The sequence below is a fragment of the Rattus rattus genome, chromosome 5 (assembly GCF_011064425.1).
Source record: "Rattus rattus isolate New Zealand chromosome 5, Rrattus_CSIRO_v1, whole genome shotgun sequence".
Classification (NCBI taxonomy): Eukaryota; Metazoa; Chordata; class Mammalia; order Rodentia; family Muridae; genus Rattus; species Rattus rattus.
In genome coordinates, this window is record NC_046158.1 from 133,163,601 (window position 1) to 133,184,355 (window position 20,755).

Below are 20,755 nucleotides of genomic sequence, written 5' to 3' on the forward strand. Positions count from 1 at the left end.
GACCCTTCCCCACACCTGCTGAGTGACCCTTCCCCACACCTGCTGAGTGGACACCTTCCCCACACCTGCTGAGTTACCTTCCCACCTGCTGAGGACCCTTCCCCACCCTTCCCCCCCACACCTGCTGAGTGACCCTTCCCCACACCTGCTGGAGTGACCCTTCCCCACACCTGCTGAGTGACCCTTCCCCACACCTGCTCCCCACCTGCTGAGTGACCCTTCCCCCCCCTTGTGGCGTGACCCTCCCCCCACCTTCTGGAGTGACCCTCCCCCCACCTGCTGAGGTACCCTTCCCCCACCTGCTGAGTGACCCTTCCCCACACCTGCTGAGTGACCCTTCCCCACACCTGCTGAGTGACCCTTCCCCACCCCTGCTGAGGGACCCTCCCCCACACCTGCTGAGGTACCTTCCCCACACCTGCTGACCCTTCCCCACACCTGCTGAGTGACCCTTCCCCACCTGCCTTCCCCACACCTGCTGAGTTTCCCCCCACCTGCTGAGTGACCCTTCCCCACACCTGCTGAGTGACCCTTCCCCACACCTGCTGAGTGACCCTTCCCCACCCCTGCTGAGTGACCCTTCCCCACACCTGCTGAGTGACCCTTCCCCACACCTGCTGAGTGACCCTTCCCCACACCTGCTGAATGACCCTTCCCCACACCTGCTGAATGACCCTTCCCCACACCTGCTGAATGACCCTTCCCCACACCTGCTGAATGACCCTTCCCCACACCTGCTGAGTGACCCTTCCCCACACCTGCTGAGTGACCCTTCCCCACACCTGCTGAGCTGACCTTCCCCACACCTGCTGAATGACCCTTCCCCACACCTGCCCACACCTGAGTGACCCTTCCCCACACCTGCTGAGTGACCCTTCCCCACACCTGCTGAGTTACCTTCCCCACACCTACTGAGTGACCCTTCCCCACACCTTCTGAGTGACCCTTCCCCACACCTGCTGAGTGACCCTTCCCCCCACCTCCTGAGTGACCCTTCCCCACACCTGCTGAATGACCCTTCCCCACACCTTCCCCACACCTGCTGAGTGACCCTTCCCCCACCCCCCCCACACCTGCTGAGTGACCCTTCCCCACACCTGCTCCCACCCCACACCTGCTGAGTGACCCTTCCCCACACCTGCTGAGTGACCTTCCCCCCACCTTCTGAGTGACCTTCCCCACACCTGCTGAGTGACCCTTCCCCACACCTGCTGAGTGACCCTTCCCCACACCTGCTGAGTGACCCTTCCCCACACCTTCTGACCCTTCCCCACACCTGCTGAGTGACCCTTCCCCACACCTGCTGAGTGACCTTCCCACACCTGCTGAGTGACCCTTCCCCACACCTGCTGAGTGACCCTTCCCCACACCTGCTGAGTGACCTTGAGTGACCCCCCACACCTGCTGAGTGACCCTTCCCCACACCTGCTGAGTGACCTTCCCCACACCTGCTGAGTGACCCTTCCCCACACCTGCTGAGTGACCCCCCACACCTGCTGAGGACCCTTCCCACACCTGCTGAGTGACCTTCCCCACACCTGCTGAGTGACTTTTCCCACACCTGCTGAGTGACCCTTCCCCACACCTGCTGAGTGACCCTTCCCCACACCTGCTGAGTGACCCTTCCCCACACCTGCTGAGTGACCCTTCCCCACACCTGCTGACACCTGCTGACCCCCCACACCTGCTGAGTGGACCCCCCCCACACCTGCTGAGTGACCCTTCCCCACACCTGCTGAGTGACCCTTCCCCACACCTTGAGTGACCCCCCACACCTGCTGAGTTACCTTCCCACACCTGCTGAGTGACCCTTCCCCACACCTGCTGAGTGACCCTTCCCCACACCTGCTGAATGACCCTTCCCCACACCTGCTGAGTGACCCTTCCCCACACCTGCTGAGTGACCCTTCCCCACACCTGCTGAGTGACCCTTCCCCACACCTGCTGAATGACCCTTCCCCACACCTGCTGAGTGACCCTTCCCCACACCTGCTGAGTGACCCTTCCCCACACCTGCTGAGTGACCCTTCCCCACACCTGCTGAGTGACCCTTCCCCACACCTGCTGAGTGACCTTCCCCACACCTGCTGAATGACCCTTCCCACACCTGCTGAGTGACCCTTCCCCCACACCTGCTGAGTTACCTTCCCACACCTGCTGAGTGACCCTTCCCCACACCTGCTGAGTGACCCTTCCCCACACCTGCTGAGTGACCCTTTCCCACGCCTAAGCATATCTAAGCTGGTGAGAGTTCTTCATTGGAAGGGCACTGGGCTTTCCCAAGAGACTTTCCTAGACATGCTAGAGTCCCATATGGCTTAGCCTTTATTTTGTTAGTGGGGTATAGACTATGTACAACATGCCATGCTCGCATCTCAGGGACAGCAAACCACAGTCAGACTTTCTAGTAAGACAAAAGTTCACTTTCTAGAGCCATGGTCACCGCCCGGAATCCTATATGTTTATTTGAGTTGTTGCTTATTATTGGCATTAAAACAGTTTCTTTTGTTTGTTTTTGTTTTTGTCTTTTTTGAGACAGGGTTTCTCTGTGTAGCCCTGGCTGCCCTGGAACTCTCTCTGTAGACCAGGCTGGCCTGGAACTCCGAGATCTGCCTGCCTCTGCCTCCTGAGTGCTGGGATTAAAGTTGTGTGCCAACACTAACTGGGTCTAATTTTTTACTATAAAAAAAGAAAATGGATAAAATCTAAGGAAGACATGAAACCAACCCAATAAGAGATAGAAAATCTGGAGACCTGGGCTATGTGAACAGAGCAGGTAAAGGGTTGGAATCAGGGATGGAACGCCTCACGGAGGGAATGCTAGGCACAATTCCACTGGGTAGTGAAAATATAAACCGTTCTGTAAGCTCTTCCGAGAGTCTCCTGTGAGACAGTTTTGATGCCAGCAGAGGCTTCATGAGACCTAAAAACCTAAAACTTAAAAGCCCGAGCTAAAAGTTCTGATTTTAGTTTCAGAAGGGGCCATGGGCGGTTTTCTTTCCACAGCCCTTCGCTGTCCCAGCCCTGCTTTTGCACCACACTGTTCTTATACACCAGGGTTCTGCATCTGCTTAGGGTGGTGTCGGAGCTCTCTGCCGCCTTCGTTTGTACCAGTCTGGCTCACCATTCCTGTTTATAGCAGAGGAAATGTCCCTTCCTTGGTCTCAAAATGGTTGGGGTTGTGGAGATGGCTCCATGGATATGATACCTGCTGCTCATATTTAAGGACTGGATTTTGAATCCCTAGAACCCATCGGACAGCTGGGCAGACACCGCATGGGCCAGAGACTGGGGCTTCCTAGGGTGAGCTTGTTAGCTAGACCAGCTGGGATTGGCAAGCCCCCCCGCCCCGCCACGGTTCCGGTCACTTCTCAGTTACACAGAGTCCTTTTCTCTCGCAGTGTAACATCTTTCCTAGTGTGATGTCAGCTGTGGTGTCCCCAGCCACCCCATGCAGTCTGTTCTTTCAGTGCTTGGCTGAAGAGAATTAAAAGACGTGTGGGCTTACATCCCAGTCCATCACTTTTTAGCTCTGTGGCTTCAGGCCAGTTTCTGAATATCTCTGATTCTTCCTTCTCAGTAAAGTTTGGTGGACATGCTCTACGGCCTATAGGGTTGTGAGGTTCCAATGAGATGGCCAGTGTATAGTACAGGCTCTCAGCAAGCAAATGGAAAATGATTCTGACAGCTTTAACAAAGGGCCCAGGAGGCCAGAGAAGTGCTTAGACCTCTCACATGCCAGCGGTGGCAGGCTAATGTGAAGTGCCCAGAGCTGGCTCACCGGTCGGTGTCTGGGTGCCCTTCCTTGGATTCTGCTGCTTTGGATCCTAGCTACCTGCTAAGGCACAGGTTCTCAAACTTCCTAATGCTGCAACCCTTTAATAGAGTTCTTCATGTTGTGGTGATCCCCAACCACAAAATTACTCCATTACTACTTCATAAATGTAATTTTGCTACTGTTATGAATCACAGTATACGTATCTGCTATACAGGATATCTGATATGTGACTCCCAAAGGCATCAGAACCCACAGGTTGAGAACCCCCATGCTAAGAAGTTTGCGGGGATAGCATGGTGTCAGTCATTCTCTACTGCCCCCTACAGGTTGTGGAAGGACAGACCATTTCTCTGGTTCCCCCACCACTTCTGATTACCTGGAATAGCCACCTGGACAGCGTGACAGACATCCTGTATGTGGACTCCTTCCGGCTGGTTGTCAGTGCGAGCGAGGATCGGGACGTCAAGGCTTGGAAATTCTTTGGTGAAATGATAGGTAGGGGTGCTTCTGAAGCGTGGCCTTTTTTGTCTCTGCCCCTGACAGAACATACATGGCTGGCATTACCCTGGCGCCCTATGGGGAGAAGGGTCTCACAGCTGCTCAGAGATGCCATCTTGCGAGATGCCAATCTGTCCAGTTGTGTCCACTTAGCCACCAACCATCCTCCTGTGCGGTCACTCATCCACCGTGTATCTGGTCAGGCCTGTTCTTTTCTCTTAAGAAGTAAGCATAAGCCAGGTGGTGGTGGAGCACACCTTTAATCCCAGCACTCTGGAGGCAGACCAGGCAGGTCCCTGACTCGGAGGCCAGCCTCAACTATAGAGTGAGTTCTAGGACAGCCAGGGCTACACAGAGAGACCCTGTCTCAAACAAACCCCCAAAACCAACCCAATAAAAACAAAGAAAATAAACACAGTTCTTATATTATATATAAAGAAAAGCTTTCAAGCTGAAGGGGTCCTGGTTTTAATTTCCAGAACGTATACATGTATCTGTCTGTACAGCCACCACTATCTTGCCTGTTGCCACTTTTCTGTAGGAAACACTACAGACCCAATTAAAATGTAGGCTTTTTTTTTTTTTTTTTACAATTATTTATTAGGGGAGGCACATGTCATAGAATGTATGCAGAGGTCAGAGGTCAACTCCGTGTGTCCCTGGGGTGGAACTCAGATTGGCAGGCTTGGTGGCAAGCACCTTCACCCCCTGGGTCAGCTTGCCAGCCCCTGACAGTTCTTCTGTCTCTGTGTATGTGTGGTGGCGTATGTACAGGTTTGTACAGGTGTGTGCTCATGCTTGTGGGTGCATGCACATGGGTGCACTCACTTGTATCGGCCAGAGATCAACGATGGGTTCTTCACTTGCTCTCCACCTCATTTTTAAGACAGGGCCTCTCACTGAACCCGGAGCTCACTGATTTGCCTAGGAGGGGCGGGACAATGAGCTTCAGGAATTTGCCTGTTTCCACGCCCCAGCACGGGGCACAGGTGTGCACTGCTGTATTAGTTTTTCTTGTGGGTGGTCTGACCCAGTCTTTAGGTTTCTGTCCAAGTACTTTACCAGTGGAGACATCTTTCTGGACCCTGAATTTTTTGCTGCTGTTGTTTTGTTTTTAATGATAGCATTTTGCTGATAGCTCAGGCTGGCCTTGGACTATCTCAATCCTTTTGTCTTGACTTTTCCATATTGAGTCCCAGGTGGGCACCACTATTCCTGGCCTGGCTTCTAAATTCACAGATTGTTTCCGGACTTCTTACTTTCAAGATCATGTGATGCACTTTACCCCATTTTTCTTTCTCTAAACATTCAAGCTGTGAAATTCGTTCCAACAACCTACTGTGTTAGCTACACTTACTCAGTCCTGAACTCCGCCATCTTGCAGCCTTTCTTCTCAGTGCCTGGTCGGTTTCTGTGACTTTATTTTAGGCACGAGAGTCTGCAGTATGCCCTATGTCTGGCTCATCTCCTTGAGCCTTGTATTTTCAGGGTTCATCCCCATTGTCAGAGTCACAGAATTCTCTTCCCTTCTAGGGCTGAAGAATATTCCATTATAGGCGTATTGCCTAAATTCATCTTTTGGTTGTTTACATGTTTTGACAATCAGCAATAATAGGCCAGATTGGCCCCAAATTTGCAATTCTCCTGCCTCTGCCTTCCAAATGGGCTAACCCTTTCAGGTGTTTTGTTTTGTTTTGTTTTTTTTGGGGAAAATAATCAATTTTGAGGAGTGTCACAGTGTTTTCAGAGTTATTACCCAGGTTTACATTCTTATAAGGGCTCTGATCTCTGTGCATGCTCTCCGATACCTGTTTCCTGTCTTTCTGATAAGGGTGAGGTGTGAGGTGTATCCCAGCTCCCTATGTAGTGTGCTGAGTATCTGTTTGCATCCTGCTGGTCATTTGCACATCTCATTTGGACAAATGTCCATTCAAGTCCTTTGTCTACTTAAAAAATCAACTTTTCCTGCTATTAGGCTGCAGGAAATTATTTTAGCAGGTAGCCTGTGTTAGATGTATGGTGTCTTTTCCCATTTCATAGGTAACCTTTAACCTGCCAAGAAGTTTTTAGTTCCACGTAATTCTGCCTTTATAGAGCTCTGCTAATCTGGCTTTTGCCTTTGTTGTTGTTGGGGCTTTTGGTGTTTCAGCAAGGAGTCATTACAGAGCCCAGTATTTGAAGACTTTCATTCCTTGTTGTTTTGGCTTGGTAAGATATGTTCTGGTGTGTTGTGTGTGTTTGTGAGTGTGCACATGTGAGCATGTGTGTGTGGAGGACAGATGTCTTTTGAATCAGACCCTCTCACTAGGAGGATTTAGTAACACACCTTTCTGCATTGGTTCTGGGAATTGAACTCAGGTCCTCATGGTTATACAGTGAGCACTGACTTCATTGGTGAAGCCATCTCTGTGAGCAGGTGGAGAGATTTTGCATTTCTGTTCACCAGGAATATCGGCCAGTCGTTTTCTTTTTTGTGGTACCATCGTCTGGCTCTGGTGTCAGCACACCGCCAGCTGCATGCGTTTCTTGGACTGTTTTGCTGGTTTCCTGTTCTCCCTGCAGAGTTAGGTGACCAGTGTGACTCAGGATGGGAGTCTTGGGGGATCTTTTGAGATAAATACACCTGAATTACAACCAGGAGCAGTGTTACACAACTGGGAGTGGGTCACCCTGCTTCCAGAGCCGGCTTTGCTTAAAACGGCAGTTTGCCAATAAACATTTAAAAACAACACGAGATTCTTCTGGATGTTGTGTAATTGGTCCATGAAGACTGAAGGTCATCGTCCCCCCCCCCAACATGCGTTTTCTCACCTCACTCAGCTGGACCCGAGCAGGAGGGGCTGGGGAGCAGACTTAGGTAGACCTGGCTTACCTTATCTTTGGGTGTGTCAAAGCAGACTTGGCTGGGTGTCTTGGGAGACTCTGTTGATCTCAGTCTAGCCCAACCCTGCAACCCTGAGTGCTCACTGCACTCCTCACAGGGCTTTGTACATTCAGGATGGAGACTCAGTCCTGCCAGCTCTGGGGCTGGTATGAGCTCAGCTGGTCCACAGCTGTATCCTTTGGTCTAGGCCAAGCTTGGCCTTCTTGAAGCGGAGATACAACCAGGACTGAGGGCCGCTGGGCCCCCTTCACAGTGTTCTTCCCATATCAACCTACACACAGCTCAGAGCGCTTTAGGCCTGAGCTCCAGGTATTTCCTAGAACTGGAGTCTGGCAAGTCTGGAGATTTGGTGTGTCATTGCCAGCGCGATACCTGGCTTGAAGCAGGCACTCAGTGTTCGGCCGAGTGGGTGGGGTGGAGGGGAAGGGCAGTGGGGTTCAGAGCCCTGGTTCTGAGCAGGGTCTGGTCCCATGACAGGAACATTTGGCCTGGGTCTTTGGAACAGACTACAGGAGGCTGCGGTGACCGACAAGCTGGAGCAGGCCGAAAGTTTGGAGAAGAAACCCGACTTCACTGGTGCTGCCCTCAAGCACTCCTTCCTAGAGCTGGAGTGAGTCCCTGCAGCCAACCTGGGGCTCCCCGGCCCCGCAAGGGGTGAGAAGCTTAGGGTCTGAAGGCAACCTGTGGCCCCATTCAGCCATCTCAGTGCCAAAATCAAGCAGTCAGGCATGTTGTGTTTTATAAAAAGAAAGAAAAGGCCAGGGATATGTTTGGTGGTGGTGTGGTATGGTGTGGGGGAAGCGGGTGCCTCTGCGGGTCCATGCTGAGGCATCCCTTACCCCTGAGGTACAAGTCACACGGTATAGTATAGAATAGTTTACTCAGGGCATGGGGAGGGGGGGACAGAGAAATGGGGAGAGAGAGAGAGAGAGAGAGAGAGAGAGAGAGAGAGAGAGAGGAAGAAGAAGAGGAGGAGGAGGAAGAGGAGGAGGAGGAGAGAGGGAGGAGTAGAGGCCAGCCATGAAAGAGAAGAGGGAGGGGAATGGGGAGAGAGAGGGGGAATAGGGTAAGGGAGCAAGGGAAGAGAAGAGAGCCCGAGGGTGAGGAGGGGGCAAGCAGCCCCTTTATAGTGAGTCAGGCACACCTGGCTGTTGCCACCTGGCTGTTGCCAGGTAACTGTAGGGCGGAGCCTAGATGAAATGCCAACAAGGAAAAGCAGCCCAGATGGAGCCCTGCAGAGTGGCACCTGTGGGGGTGGGGGTGGGGGTGGGGGGAGTGGGGGGTGGGGGGAAGGGGGGCAGACAACTGTGTGATGCACAGGGGAGAGAGGTCTCTTCCTCCAGATTCTGTTTCTCCTCTGGGTTCCTTCCCACCACCCACTGTGACTTTCTTATTCTTATTTCAAATGATTTCAGTGCCTTCACTTTTTTTTTTTTTTTTTTTTTACATTGCTGGGCATGGTTTTGCATGCCTTTAATTCTAGCAGTAAGGAGGCAGATGCAGGCTGAGTTCAAGGCCAGTCTGGTCAGCAGAGTTCCAGGCCACCAGAGTTCCAGAATAGCCAGGGCTACAACAGAGGGACCCAGCCTCGATTTTTTCCCCCTCTCTTTCATTTATTGTTGGCTGGAGTTATGGCTCCGTGCCTCTCATTACAAAGCCTTCCGTTACACCTGGTACCGTCACGCAATGGTCGAACCTTAGAGAAGCCACAAGGGGAGATGGATGTGCAAATTCATGACTGAGATTCAGCTGATAGATGTTGGGAATAGTAAGAACAGTGGTTGGTTAGAGGTTGGCCACTGACTGGATTAAATGAGGAAGCCTTCCTAGGAGAGATTGCAGAGTTGATTTTGATGTGTGTAGGAGTTTCCCAGGCTCGTTATGGTTCCTGTGGTTTCATTAAGGTGCACTTCTCTTTGGAGGGCCAGGCTTGTTGTGGGAGATTAGAGAACAAGGTGAGACAGAGCTTCCCTGGGTTGGGGATGTTTAAATATCCCGCCAGGGAGGTCTAGTTGAGCCTGAATGATAGAAAACAGAAAATCTTGGGCCAGTCCATCTGGGCCTCGCTCACGTTATACAGTGCTGGCTCAGTGCTGGGACTCGGCGGGGAGGGCAGGACAGGTTTGCAAAGGGCAGACCCAGAAAGGGGGAGGCAGATGACAGGGAAACGGGAGGCACATGTTGTGAAGGAGGCTTTTCACAGCAAGGAACTGGCTGAAGCTCTGGTGTACCAGCGGCGTGAGCAAGCAGCACTCATGGCCCTCCTGCACGGGAAAGCTGAGAAAGAAACTGAGGCATGGTACAGGCTGCAGCAGATGTCCCTGTTATCCCCGTGGTCCAAAGATTCTTCTGTGGAAGACATCGAGGAGAGCTGGAATCGATGGGCCAAGGACAAGCAGGTGGGGACAGTCTCGGGAGGGACCAGGACCTGGGTTTACGGCTACTGTTCTCACCTTGTGACTCCTGCAGGCAAGCAAAATTGTGGGAGCAGCATATAAGCCCAAGTTGCGTGTTCGGAGCCCCAAACTCCTGACCTCCAGAGCGCAGTTTAACTGGATGAGGCAGCAGGTGAGGGAGTGAGGTTGCTTCTGAGATGACAGGGCCACTGGAGGCCAGCAGACCCCCATTAGGTCTAGTCTTCTGTTTCTGGCCTAAACTGGTCAGGCTGGGATGTTTTCTGTCTGCAGAGATCTTGTCTTTGAGGACACAGGCCACTGGACTTAGGGAGGGGTGGTCCTCCACTGGCTTTTTCTGTCTGTAACCCCTAGGCACCATTATAGTTTTTGGCTACTCATTAACAGATTAATTGCCCCTGTACCCATGAGTGTAGAGGATGGAGTAGATGTGAGGTATATGGGTACACCAGGTGCACAAGTGGGATTACACAGAAGGAGTGGGTCTCTTAGGTGGATAAGGGGAAATCAGAGACCTTAAAAAACTAGTCAGATTCCACCTGTTGCCTGCACAGACCCTGCCTAGCCTCTGCCACCCATGTAACTTAGGGCATTATGGGAGCCCTTATGATGCAAAAGACTGCATCCCTATTGTGTTGCTTTGTATGGGAGGGTTCTGGAGGCTCCTCAAAGCCCAGCGTGGGGAGTGCTAATGAGAGACCTGGGGCAGGTCCAGGGAACTCTGTGTCAGGCCTTGCTTGAAAGTTCAGAAAAGTCCAGTTGCCAGAACCACCTCACAGAAAAGTGTAGAAGAGAGAACGGGGAGGTTGGCCTGCTGAGGGCTATGTGGGGCCCACAGCTGTGGTCTTTAGTGCAGCCACAGCACTAGACATTTTACTCTGCATGGGAAGACCTGAAGGCACTCCCTTGCTGCAAGGCCATTCTCACTCACTTCCTGTTCTGCTCCCAGATCTCTCCTCAGATCTACCAATGTCTATCCTTTACTGACCTTAAGCCAGTCCAACAGCCTGACTTCCTGATGCATAAGATCCTGGACCAAGAAGGACGGCACATTCGCTGGGTGGCCAGTGATAACCGGAGTGAGCTGGAGTTTATCCGGGGTCAGATCTTCACAGACATCACCTCACCTGCCACCCACTCTTCCCTCTCCACTCTTTCTGTGGGGCCATCGGCCTCCAACTGGTCTACCTCCCTGAAGCCCCATTCATCTGCTTCCTTCGTGAGGCCTTCATCAGCCTCTCCAGTCCATTCTAGCTCTTCTACATCACCACAGCAGACCTCGGGTCTGCTCCGCAGAGGTCAGAGACCCCAAGGCCAATTGTTATCTCCTTCTTGCAGTATCCGAATCCCAGGGGAGCCACCCTCATGTCCTCTGTGAAGTGGGGCTTCCACCTCATGTATTGAGGTGTTCGTTTTTCTCTCTGTTCCGAAGCAGGGGACCTATAGGGTCTTGCATGTCCCTGGCTCACTCCCTGCCAGGCCCGGAGGATGCAGCCCTTTCCTCCCATACTGCTTCTGTCTGGATAATTCCAGCTGTCTTGTGGCTCTGCACAATTCTGGAGAAGAAAAGAAAATAAATATTCTCCTGCATTAGAGTTCTACAGGTGACATGGCCGTGCTATGTCTTTCACACTCTTAGGTCCCTACTATGCTATGGGACAGGTCACAATGCCTGGAAAGGCCTTAAGCAGACAGTGAGAGTCCTATACCTCAGGATTCCTGGGTGCTTTGCCTACCGTGCAGCAGGCCCACCCCACTAGGGCTCTGGGTGGCATTGCAGATCACATGGTTGGGATGCCCGATAGTTCAGCAGCCTGATTCAGCCTCACAGAAGTCATTCTGTGCTGAGTGTCTGCTTGTCCTTTGTCCCTGATGTCTGTCTTCCTTGGCCATCAGCCCCAGCTCCAGTGTCTGGAAGCTGCTCTGTGCCTCATATCAATGATATCTGAATATGTAAACAGACGGCTCCTACTCTGGGTCTGAAACCTCCTTCTTGGCCGGAAGCACCTGTCCCAAGCTCTGCCCAGTCTGTCCCTTTCAGAAGGCTAACTCTGGGCCATGTATAAACCCTAGACACACAAGATTCCATTCAAAGGCCGTGAAGCATGGGGTCCCACCAACTCGAATGGGAGCCCTTTTGGGAACACAGCCTGTGGCTCTGGGCAGAGCAGATTCATCAGAGCGCATCCTTGCTAGGGCTGTGACACCAGGCCACCTCCCAACAGCCCCAAAACATCAGGTCTAGCAGAGCTGAGGCCTTCTTTGGAGCCCACCAGAGGCAGTGGGCTCGAGGCTCAGCCGTAGCACAGGAGGGAAGGGTCAAAGGAACTGGAACATCTTCGGCCTTGGGGTTTGGGCTGGGTCTCCACAACCCACAGGGCTGGAGGACTGAGGTCCCCAAGCTCCTCACAGAGGGCCCCTTTATGTACATTTAACTTTTTATGTGTGTGTGTGTGTGTGTGTGTGTGTGTGTGTGTTGTATACATGTGTGTGTTCTTATGTATGTAGGCACACATATGTGTGCCAGTGCTTGTTCATGCGTGCATGAGCACATGCAGGCCCAAGGTTGATGTGAGGTGTTTTCCTTCCTTTAGATAGAGACAAGGTTGCTCACTGATCCCAGAGTTCACTGACCTATGGATCTTGAGCATCCGAACCTTAGCCCCCATGCTTGCACGGCAAGTGTTTTACCCATCAGAGTTCTCTAGACCCTGTTCTTAACCTTTCTAGTGCTGCAACCCTTTAATATAGTTCCTCATGACATGGTGACCCCCACCAACCATAAAATTTGTTACTACTTCATAACTGTAATTTCAATACTGTTAGGAACCATAATTTAAATATGAATTGTAATCTGAAATATCTGATATGCAGGATAGTGACCTGTGGGGGTCGCGACCCACAGGTTGAGAACCACTGCATTAGCAGACCAGCACCAATAGAGCATAACACAGGGTTTATATATGGTTTTATTCAATATTGTCAAAATAGCCCAAGAAGAGCTGCTTTTGTTAGTTGCTTGGCCCTCGAGGATAGGAGCCTCAGCCGGCAGAGTTATCCAGCAATGACTGACTTACACCAGAGAGCCCGAGAACCCCATTGTTCCCCAGTTCTAAGCTATCCTGAAGGGCTCTCAACCCTAGCTAGAAGCCTGGGAAAAGCTGGTTCTAATAACAGTGAAGGAGCAAGCAGCAGCCGATGGGAGCTTAACTCAGTGTGAGAGGGAGGAGTGAACGGTTTCTCTTTCCTCTCCTCCATCCGGGCAGCCGTGAAAAGGTGTCAGTCACATCTGGGGTGGGTCTTCCCACATCAGGCAATGGAGACAGTTCCTCACAGAGGTACCCTACATTAGGGTAGTGTAGACAATGGGCCCCTTCTACATGTGACAAGTTGACGTTTTGAACAAACCACCACAGCCCATCTCTTGACGGCTTGACACAGAAACACATCACCTTATGAACCACAGCCTTCCTCGCCTTGACCCCACAGTCTCATGTTTATTTTATACTGTAAGCTATAGTCTACCTTAAACTATTATTATACATCGATGGATGCCTTGTCTGCATATATTTCTTCTGTGTGCTATGTGTGGGTGGTGCCCATGGAAGTCAGGTCCCCCAGGACTGGAGTTAGAGATGGTTGTGAACCCCTGTGTGGGTGCTGGGAATAGAACTCCTACTGCTGAGGCATCTCTCCAGCCCCAAATATAGTCTAACTTTAAAAGGTCCCCAGAAGTCCCCAAATCTCTTGACTATAAGCTCTTATGGCTATATAAAGAACAAATTACATTCTAACATTATATTACCAAGTACATTACATTCCTTATTCTAAAAGAGAAGAAGAAAGTCATAGCAAATGAACAAACACACCAAAGCAAAAGGGAAAAGACCAAACACTGCTGCTCCGATGGCCATCAACTGGAACTTAGAATATAATGTTCTAGGAACCAGAAAACTTGGCTTCTAAATCCCCTGAGAAGTGCCTAGTCTTTTAGTGTCCCACAACCTAAATATGATTATATAATTTTACAGCACAACCACTGATGTCTCTCGACCAACATCGCATAATAAACAGAAGAAAACACAACCATCTACTTAATATATGCATAAGCGTATTCTCTACAAATAGGACAAAAACATTCGTGTCAGTTATGGCCCTCGTTTCTGTAAGTGGTCACGTGACCTTAGGTGGTCTTTATGCCTCTCCTTTGTCAAGCACCTCAGTGGGTCTTGGCTTTTTCGTTGGAGAGTTTGCTCAGATCTTCATTCCTGAAAGGGTCTAGGCCAACTATCATCCTTCCTGAATTGGGTTCTAGCTTTTCAGTTGTGTTTCTTTGATCCTTCCATTGTGGAGAAAGTAATCCAATACCCCTGTTAGTCTGCATCAATGGCACCACCTAACACCATTGACTCCAGGGCACAATGACCCCAAAGTGTCCAGGAGGAAGTCTTAGCCTCCACCTCAGTGAACTGTTCATTGTACCTCATGGTGGAAGCATCGTGTGTAGGAAAAGCAAATCCATAACCAGAATAGGAATCTGATCCAGAAAATGCTGCCCTTTCTGTGACGGAAAGGGTCCAGTGTAGTCAACTTGCCTCCAGGTCCCTGACTGGCTCCTTTTCACATCTCTGGACAAAGTAAGTAAAAAGAAGTGAGTTTGGTGATAAAACTAACCAACTCTGAATGGTCCTGCGTAATGTAAATGTTTCTAAGTGTGCCCCGGGAGAGAGTCGGCCTTGTAGCGGTTATAGATCTCAAGTTTCAGAAAACCAAACCCAAACCCTCATGAGACGATGCACTTTTCGGCTGACTTACAGTGCGACTTAATCACCAGCGTCAAAGGATGTCTGCAGTTAAACTGGAAAAGAACGGGATCCTATAATCTGGGGCTGGAGATGTGTGGGAGGACCCTGAGGAGGTTGGAGGTGTCAGATGTGCTCACCTCGCTGAATGAAATAATCTTCCCGCTCTTCACAGAGGATGCCTTTCCACCCCCGCCCCAATTCCTACCTCCTGCTCTCTGCACTTGCCTGAGGGAATTAATCCTATGTGTCTGTAGAGCAGGCAGTGACTTTCCCTGAAGTAGACACCAGACAAGTGAATGCTTGCTTCCCTCAGGCCCCACCCACCCATCATTACCACTAGACCAATAACCAGACTTAAGACCAAGCAAGCCGCAAAGGTGAGGTAGACCGTGTGGACCAAGAAGAGGTGGCTACATTCCACTTCTGGTTTTCTAGAGGAACAGAACCAACTGACCAGCGCATACACACACAGGCACGTGCACAAGTGTTCACACACACACACACACACACACACACACACACACACACACACACAGACAGAGAATTATTGAATTAACTTATGCAATAGAACAGGCAACAAACAGCAGTCTCAAGCCTGAAAAACCGAGAGCCCAGTGGTTGCTCAGTTGATAAGGTTAAGGATCTCAGCAGGTCCTATTCTATCACCAAAGCTCTGGGGTGTTCTTGAAGAGCTGACCAGAGAAATTGCTTCTAATGTCAGTAGAGGAATCAGTGGTGGAACAATGGGGGTAAATTATCTCCTTGGCAAAAGGAAAGGCCAAGTAAATCAAGTGAATAGCCGTCCCTTTCCCTTTTGTGCTGGTTTGAATGAGAGGCCATTCTCTCATGTTTGAGTGCTTGGTCCCTAGTAGTAGAACTGCTTGGGAAGGATTAGGGGGCATGGCTTTGTTTTTTGAGAAAATGTGTCACCAGGGGTGGGCTTCGAGGTTTCAAAAGCCCTGGCCAGGCCAGTCTGTCACTCAATCTCTGCCTGCTGCCTGTGGATCAGGATGTAAAGCTCAGCTACTGCTCCAACACCACACACTTCGTGCTTCCCACCACGATGATGATCACGAACTAACCCGCTAAAGCTGTAATCAAGTCCCTAATTAAATGCTTTCACATATAAGAGTTTCTTCCGTCATGCTCTACTCAGCAATAGAATATTAAGACACCTCTCTCTTTAAAATCTGGGCTGCTAAGAGAAGGTGCCACCCACATTTAGGGTATGATAAAACAACTCCTCACAGGGTTTAGAAAGTTTCTCGGGGTTGGGGATTTAGCTCAGTGGTAGAGCGCTTGCCTAGGAAGCGCAAGGCCCTGGGTTCGGTCCCCAGCTCCGAAAAAAAAAAAAAAAAAGTTTCTCAATTGAGGCGCCCGAATCGGGTGGTACTAAACTGTGGCAAGTTGACTTTTAGGACCAACCATCACAGGAGGTGAACAAGACCTCTTGCAGGGTCCAGACCAGGTCTCTTCTGGGGATCACCAAAGCTCATGACCACTGTTCTTTGAGCTCCAGTGTCCAACTGTCCCTGGCACAGATACTGAAATGTAGGCATGGCTAAACTCAGGTGGATGGCTCTGACCAGAGCCTCTGGATCTTGGCTCCTCCTGGCTCCTCTGTAGAGATCCTAGCCTCTGTCTTTGCTCTCACTCATGCCTGGGCTGGGTTGGGGAGTCTGGGATCACTTTTCCAGGGTAGGCTTCTCCTGGGCCAGGTCAGGGTGTGGCTCTGAGCTATAGGGCCTAGGGAACACTGAGCCCTATCCTTCCCACCCTGCTCCCACATAGGAATAAGCAACAGTCTTAGCTTCGATGACAGTGACAGGCACTGAGAACTTACTGTGCAACAATTCTTAGATATCGGGTCTGATGCTATCCCAATTTAGCAGGTGACGGACCCAGGCACACAGAGGCTGAGTCTTTTGCCCAAGGGTCACATGGGTGGTTCAAGGTAAGGCTGGGATTTGAACTCAGGAAGACGACTGACTGGACAGCCTATTTAAAACAAAAACAAAAACAAAAAAAAAAACTTTGCCAGTCTTTAGTGCCTGTTTTTAGTTACAGCACTCGGGAGGCAGAGACTGATCTCTGAGGCCAGCCTGGTCAACAGACATCCAGGACCATACCACAGAGAAATCTTGACTGGAACACAATTTCAAAATTTTATGTGTATGGATGTTTTGCTTGCATGTATGTCTCCACACCATGTGTCTCCGCAGTGCCTGAAGAGGCCAGAAGAGGGCGCTGGGTCCTCTGGAGCTGAGTTAGTTGTGAGTAGCTGTGTGAGTGCTGGGAATCTGGGCTCCTCCGGAGGAGCAAACAGTGTTCTTAACCACTGAGCCTTAAAACAATTGATACAAAAAGTAAAACTTCCAAACAGTCTACACCTTTGTCTTGACCCTTTGGTGGGTATGGGGCTGTGGAGAGGCAAATGCCCAACAGTGAAGGGCCAGTGTGATGAGATTCTAAACCGGGTAACAAGCACGTGACTTCAGGGCACAGTTGCATCAGGCCAAAACTCAGGTGTGCTCAGCCAGCCAAGGGCGTTACGGTTCCTCCACATGGCCAGATGAGGGAGCCAAATCCTTTCTGGAAAAAATTTCAGTAAGTCAGACCAGAGATGAGGTAGGTACCAGAACGGGGCTCATGAGGGCAACTGACCTGGGGGCACACAGCTCTCAGGGTTGCCTGCTAATAGCTCTCTGGTGTCTACTGATGGCTCTAAGTCTCCTGGTTCAGGCAAATCGTCTGGACCCCTCTCCCCTACTCCCCAGTGTTGGGAAACAAACCCAGCTGACTAAGAGTTGAGGGGTTGTGCCCAGGACACAGTAGGCCAGTGCAGGTGCGTGTGAGAACGGCATTCCCGGAGTTCCCTTATTCTTACTTGTGGTTGTAATTTTGTGGTGGAGTTTGTCAGCCTCAGCGGTGCTGCCCTCTAGCGCCACCTGGTGGCTATTTTCATCAGGGACTTGTCCTCTGAGAGCTTTTCACACTGAGCTACGTTCCCGACAGGTCGATTTTATGAATTAGAAAACAAACTCCGAAGGCATCTGTAACTCACCCCTCGGCACACTCTGGATCCAGAGGCTGGGGATACTGAGAAGTCGAACAGGCCCTCTGGGGCGACTCAGTGCTACTGAGGTGTGGGACACTTAGTCTTCAGTGGAATTACAGAAAAAGAGACTCAAGGCCTCCATGACTTCTCTATGTGGAAAAAAAAATAGGTCTGGCAAACTAGTCTCTGTTTTGTCGTGTTTACAGTTTGTTAGCAAGACAGGCTCTCCCACTTCAGCTCCTGAGTTGCTGGGGTTGGGACATGCAGCTGTGTCTGTCTTAGCTGATAGTTCTCCAGCATCAGTTGGTTCCTTTCATATTCTTTAAGAAAAACCTTTTTATTGACTTTCAACCTCCCTTGCCAAGAAAACAAAAAAAAAGAAAAACAAACCAAGAAACCAACAAACCAGCCGTCTCATTGTGGAAGCGGTAGCGTGTCACAGACACACATAACAGGCCTAAGCACGCTGTTGTTTTTATTTCCCGAGTGCTGATTGGCTGTGAGTCTTTGTTGATCACCATTCGCTGCAAAAAGGAGTTCCTCCAATGAGAGCCAAGAGGTGTGCATAAGAAGCAATACCAGCAGTGCTAGGCCCATGTAGCAGAATGATATTAGTAGGCTCTCCCCTGGGCTTGCGTCTGGTCTAACCACAGATTCTTGACCCCGTATGGGTTTCAACCTGCAGAGCTGACCTTAAATGCAACCAGAAAGTGGTTGGTTGCTCTCGGCACATCGGTGCCACGATTGCAACAGTGGGCGTGTCTTGTCAGGCCAGTCATTATCACAGGGTTCACGCGTGGGTGAGACGAGGGGGCTCTTTTCAGCTCTGGTAGTGCATACAGCAGCTTCCGTTACCAGGAAAGCTAGCCGGCAGGGATGAAGCTTCCGGATGAGTACCAGTTTGATTTCTCTGAGTTGTAACGACTCAAATATGTGGTGTCTTCAGCAATAGGACCCTACATTAAGTTTTGGAAGGTAACTAAGAGCACTGACAACACTGTGTAATGTTAGGGGGTGCAGTCTATGGGACCTTGATGGCCAATGGCTTCCCAGAGAGGTAACCGGCTCTTGGGCCTGGCTTTTTATTTGTTAGCCCGTGGTATCTAGTGGGGGTGTTGTTGCCCTGTTGTGGACATCTGAGGGTGGCCTGTCTCTCCTCTGTTCTACAGGGGAGAGCAGAGACTTACAGAGGAAAGGGGACCTATCTAAGGCTACACATGCAGACCCTAGAGCAGGACTGACCTCCCAGGCCAGGCAGGTCTCTGAACTGGTCTCATCTCTGCCGTTAAACTCACTAGATGCCCTCCTGGCTCTCCATACAGACTGGCTAACCCCTGGGTGTTTTGACCTCTCTGAGTTTCATTTTGGAAATGAGAGAGCCCCTCCTGGTAATTTTATTCTAAAATAAGAAATGGGTGGTAGGTACTCTTATCCAGCCTCTGGTTCAAAATCCCTCCAAAAGGAGACGTGGCAATCTCAGAACCAGGAAGGAAAATCCACAGACCCCATATCCTCTCAAGCAGTCTGTCTGTCCACCTGGGCACACACATTTCTGGGATAGGGACCCTGGCCCTCCGTGGCGGCACTATCATAGTGTCCTTTCTTAGGTGGCACCCACTCCTGCCTCCCTGTCTAGGCCAGCTCTCCTAGGACACTTGGGCCAGGGCTTCCTTTAGCCTTTCCTCGGGAGGGCCTCAGTGTGAGAAGGCACATCTCTCTCTCTCTTGGTCACAGTCATTCCTCAGAGCCAGAGATCCTGAAACCCCAGCCCCAGGCTGCCCAGGGCCGGGGTAGTCAGCACGGCAGATTCTCCAGGCTGCTGGGAGCAGGAGCCATTTCATGTAACCACAGTCCCTGGAAGAGCTTGGAGATTTGAGTTTTCTTCGAGCCCTGGGGCCTACTGTTGAGGAAAGCATCCACTATTGACCTTAGAACGATGGACAGGGAACCGGTATTCTCAGGGTCTCTGTCCAAAGCTGGCATGGAGGGGACAGAGACTGGAGAGGTGGTGGTGAGAGGACTTCCTGCTGTCATCGGCGTGTGCAGTCTCAAAGGCAGACTCCGTTTGGAGGAGCAGCTATGGCGTCTCCTCACTGTGGGCAAGGCAGCTCGTTCACCGTCTTTGGACAGGATCTGATACAGCCCAGGCTGACCCTGAACTTCTCAATCCTCCTGCCTCCACCTCCCAAGTCCTGCTAAACAGTTCATTCACTATCTCAGCTGCCAGGGACCTTCCACACCACCACCAGGGCCTCAGTTCTCAGCACCAGGAAGTGGAGCAAGCTAGCGTCTCCTGGTTCAGACTGGGAAACTGAAGGTCCGAGGGTGACCTTCAAGGTGACATAGTGAGGGAGGATGGGGAAAGGGTGGAGTCAGGGACCTCCTTTCTGTCCTGGAATCTGTGTGTCTCAGTCTGCCCCAATCACACTGGCTGGGCTCCAGAGATTAGGGGGATTAGCTAAATCCCCGAGACTCGATCTGGGTTTATCAGAGGCGCCACTCTGGGGGCCTTGGGGTGACTTGGCATCCTCTACCTCCGGGTCTGTCTCAGTGGCTCGGGACACCTGACTGCTACCCTGGCTCATGGCCCACTTGTCCGATTCAGGCTTGTGGGATTGAGCAGTGAGGACCAGGGATGATGATGACAGGGGGAGCCTTAGGGGTCACTTTTGTTTCTCCGATAGAGGCTTCCCCTAAATAAGGCCTACCTCCCTGTGCCTTGCTGGACTCCTCAGCTGCACCATGAACTGTACCTTCCTCCCCAGGACCATTGGCTTTGGGAGATGACAGGGAATGAGCTGGAGGGAAGAGTGGAGAATCAGCTCGCCTGGCTACCTGAGCGCAGTTCATCACGTAGGTAGTGGGGATCACATTTGCAGAGTGTCTGCTGGCTGTGACCTGTGTCCTATCTGGGGAGGGGTCAGTGCACTGCCCCCAGGGTGGAGCAGGCACAGCCACTGTCTTCTCTGTGCACAGCTCCATAGTGTCAACTCCCCCACTCTCTGGAATCTTCTGTGACTGTGAGGAGTTGTGGAGGTGTGCCCCGAGCACCTCAGGCCCTGGCAGGTCCCAGGTGACTGGTACCCACACCACAGCTCACTGGCTGACCCTGGAAAGTACCACATCGGTGGGTTACGAACACACAGGGGATTACGCTTGTTCATGGACCATGTGAGTGTCCACTTAGAGCATCTCAGGGATTGAACCCCAGGAGGGTGAGAACCAAGGTGGGGACAAGTGCATGGGATGACAAGCAGTAGGAATTTCTCTTGGTAAGTGTCACTGAGGGTAAAGACCTGTTTACAATAGTCCTGAACA

The 20,755-nt window shown here is 51.1% G+C and overlaps 1 protein-coding gene across 1 annotated transcript in view; it reads left to right on the forward strand.

Annotated features, from left to right (window-relative positions):
- Positions 1 to 10,952, forward strand: part of Efcab8 (EF-hand calcium binding domain 8) — a 72,250-nt gene extending 61,298 nt beyond the window's left edge. Inside the window, exons 24-28 of the mRNA XM_032904486.1 lie at positions 4,105 to 4,273; positions 7,638 to 7,770; positions 9,364 to 9,559; positions 9,630 to 9,728; positions 10,524 to 10,952. Coding sequence (XP_032760377.1) covers positions 4,105 to 4,273; positions 7,638 to 7,770; positions 9,364 to 9,559; positions 9,630 to 9,728; positions 10,524 to 10,952 — 1,026 coding nt within the window. The remainder of the gene's footprint in view (positions 1 to 4,104; positions 4,274 to 7,637; positions 7,771 to 9,363; positions 9,560 to 9,629; positions 9,729 to 10,523) is intronic.
- The last annotated feature ends 9,803 nt before the right edge of the window (positions 10,953 to 20,755 follow it).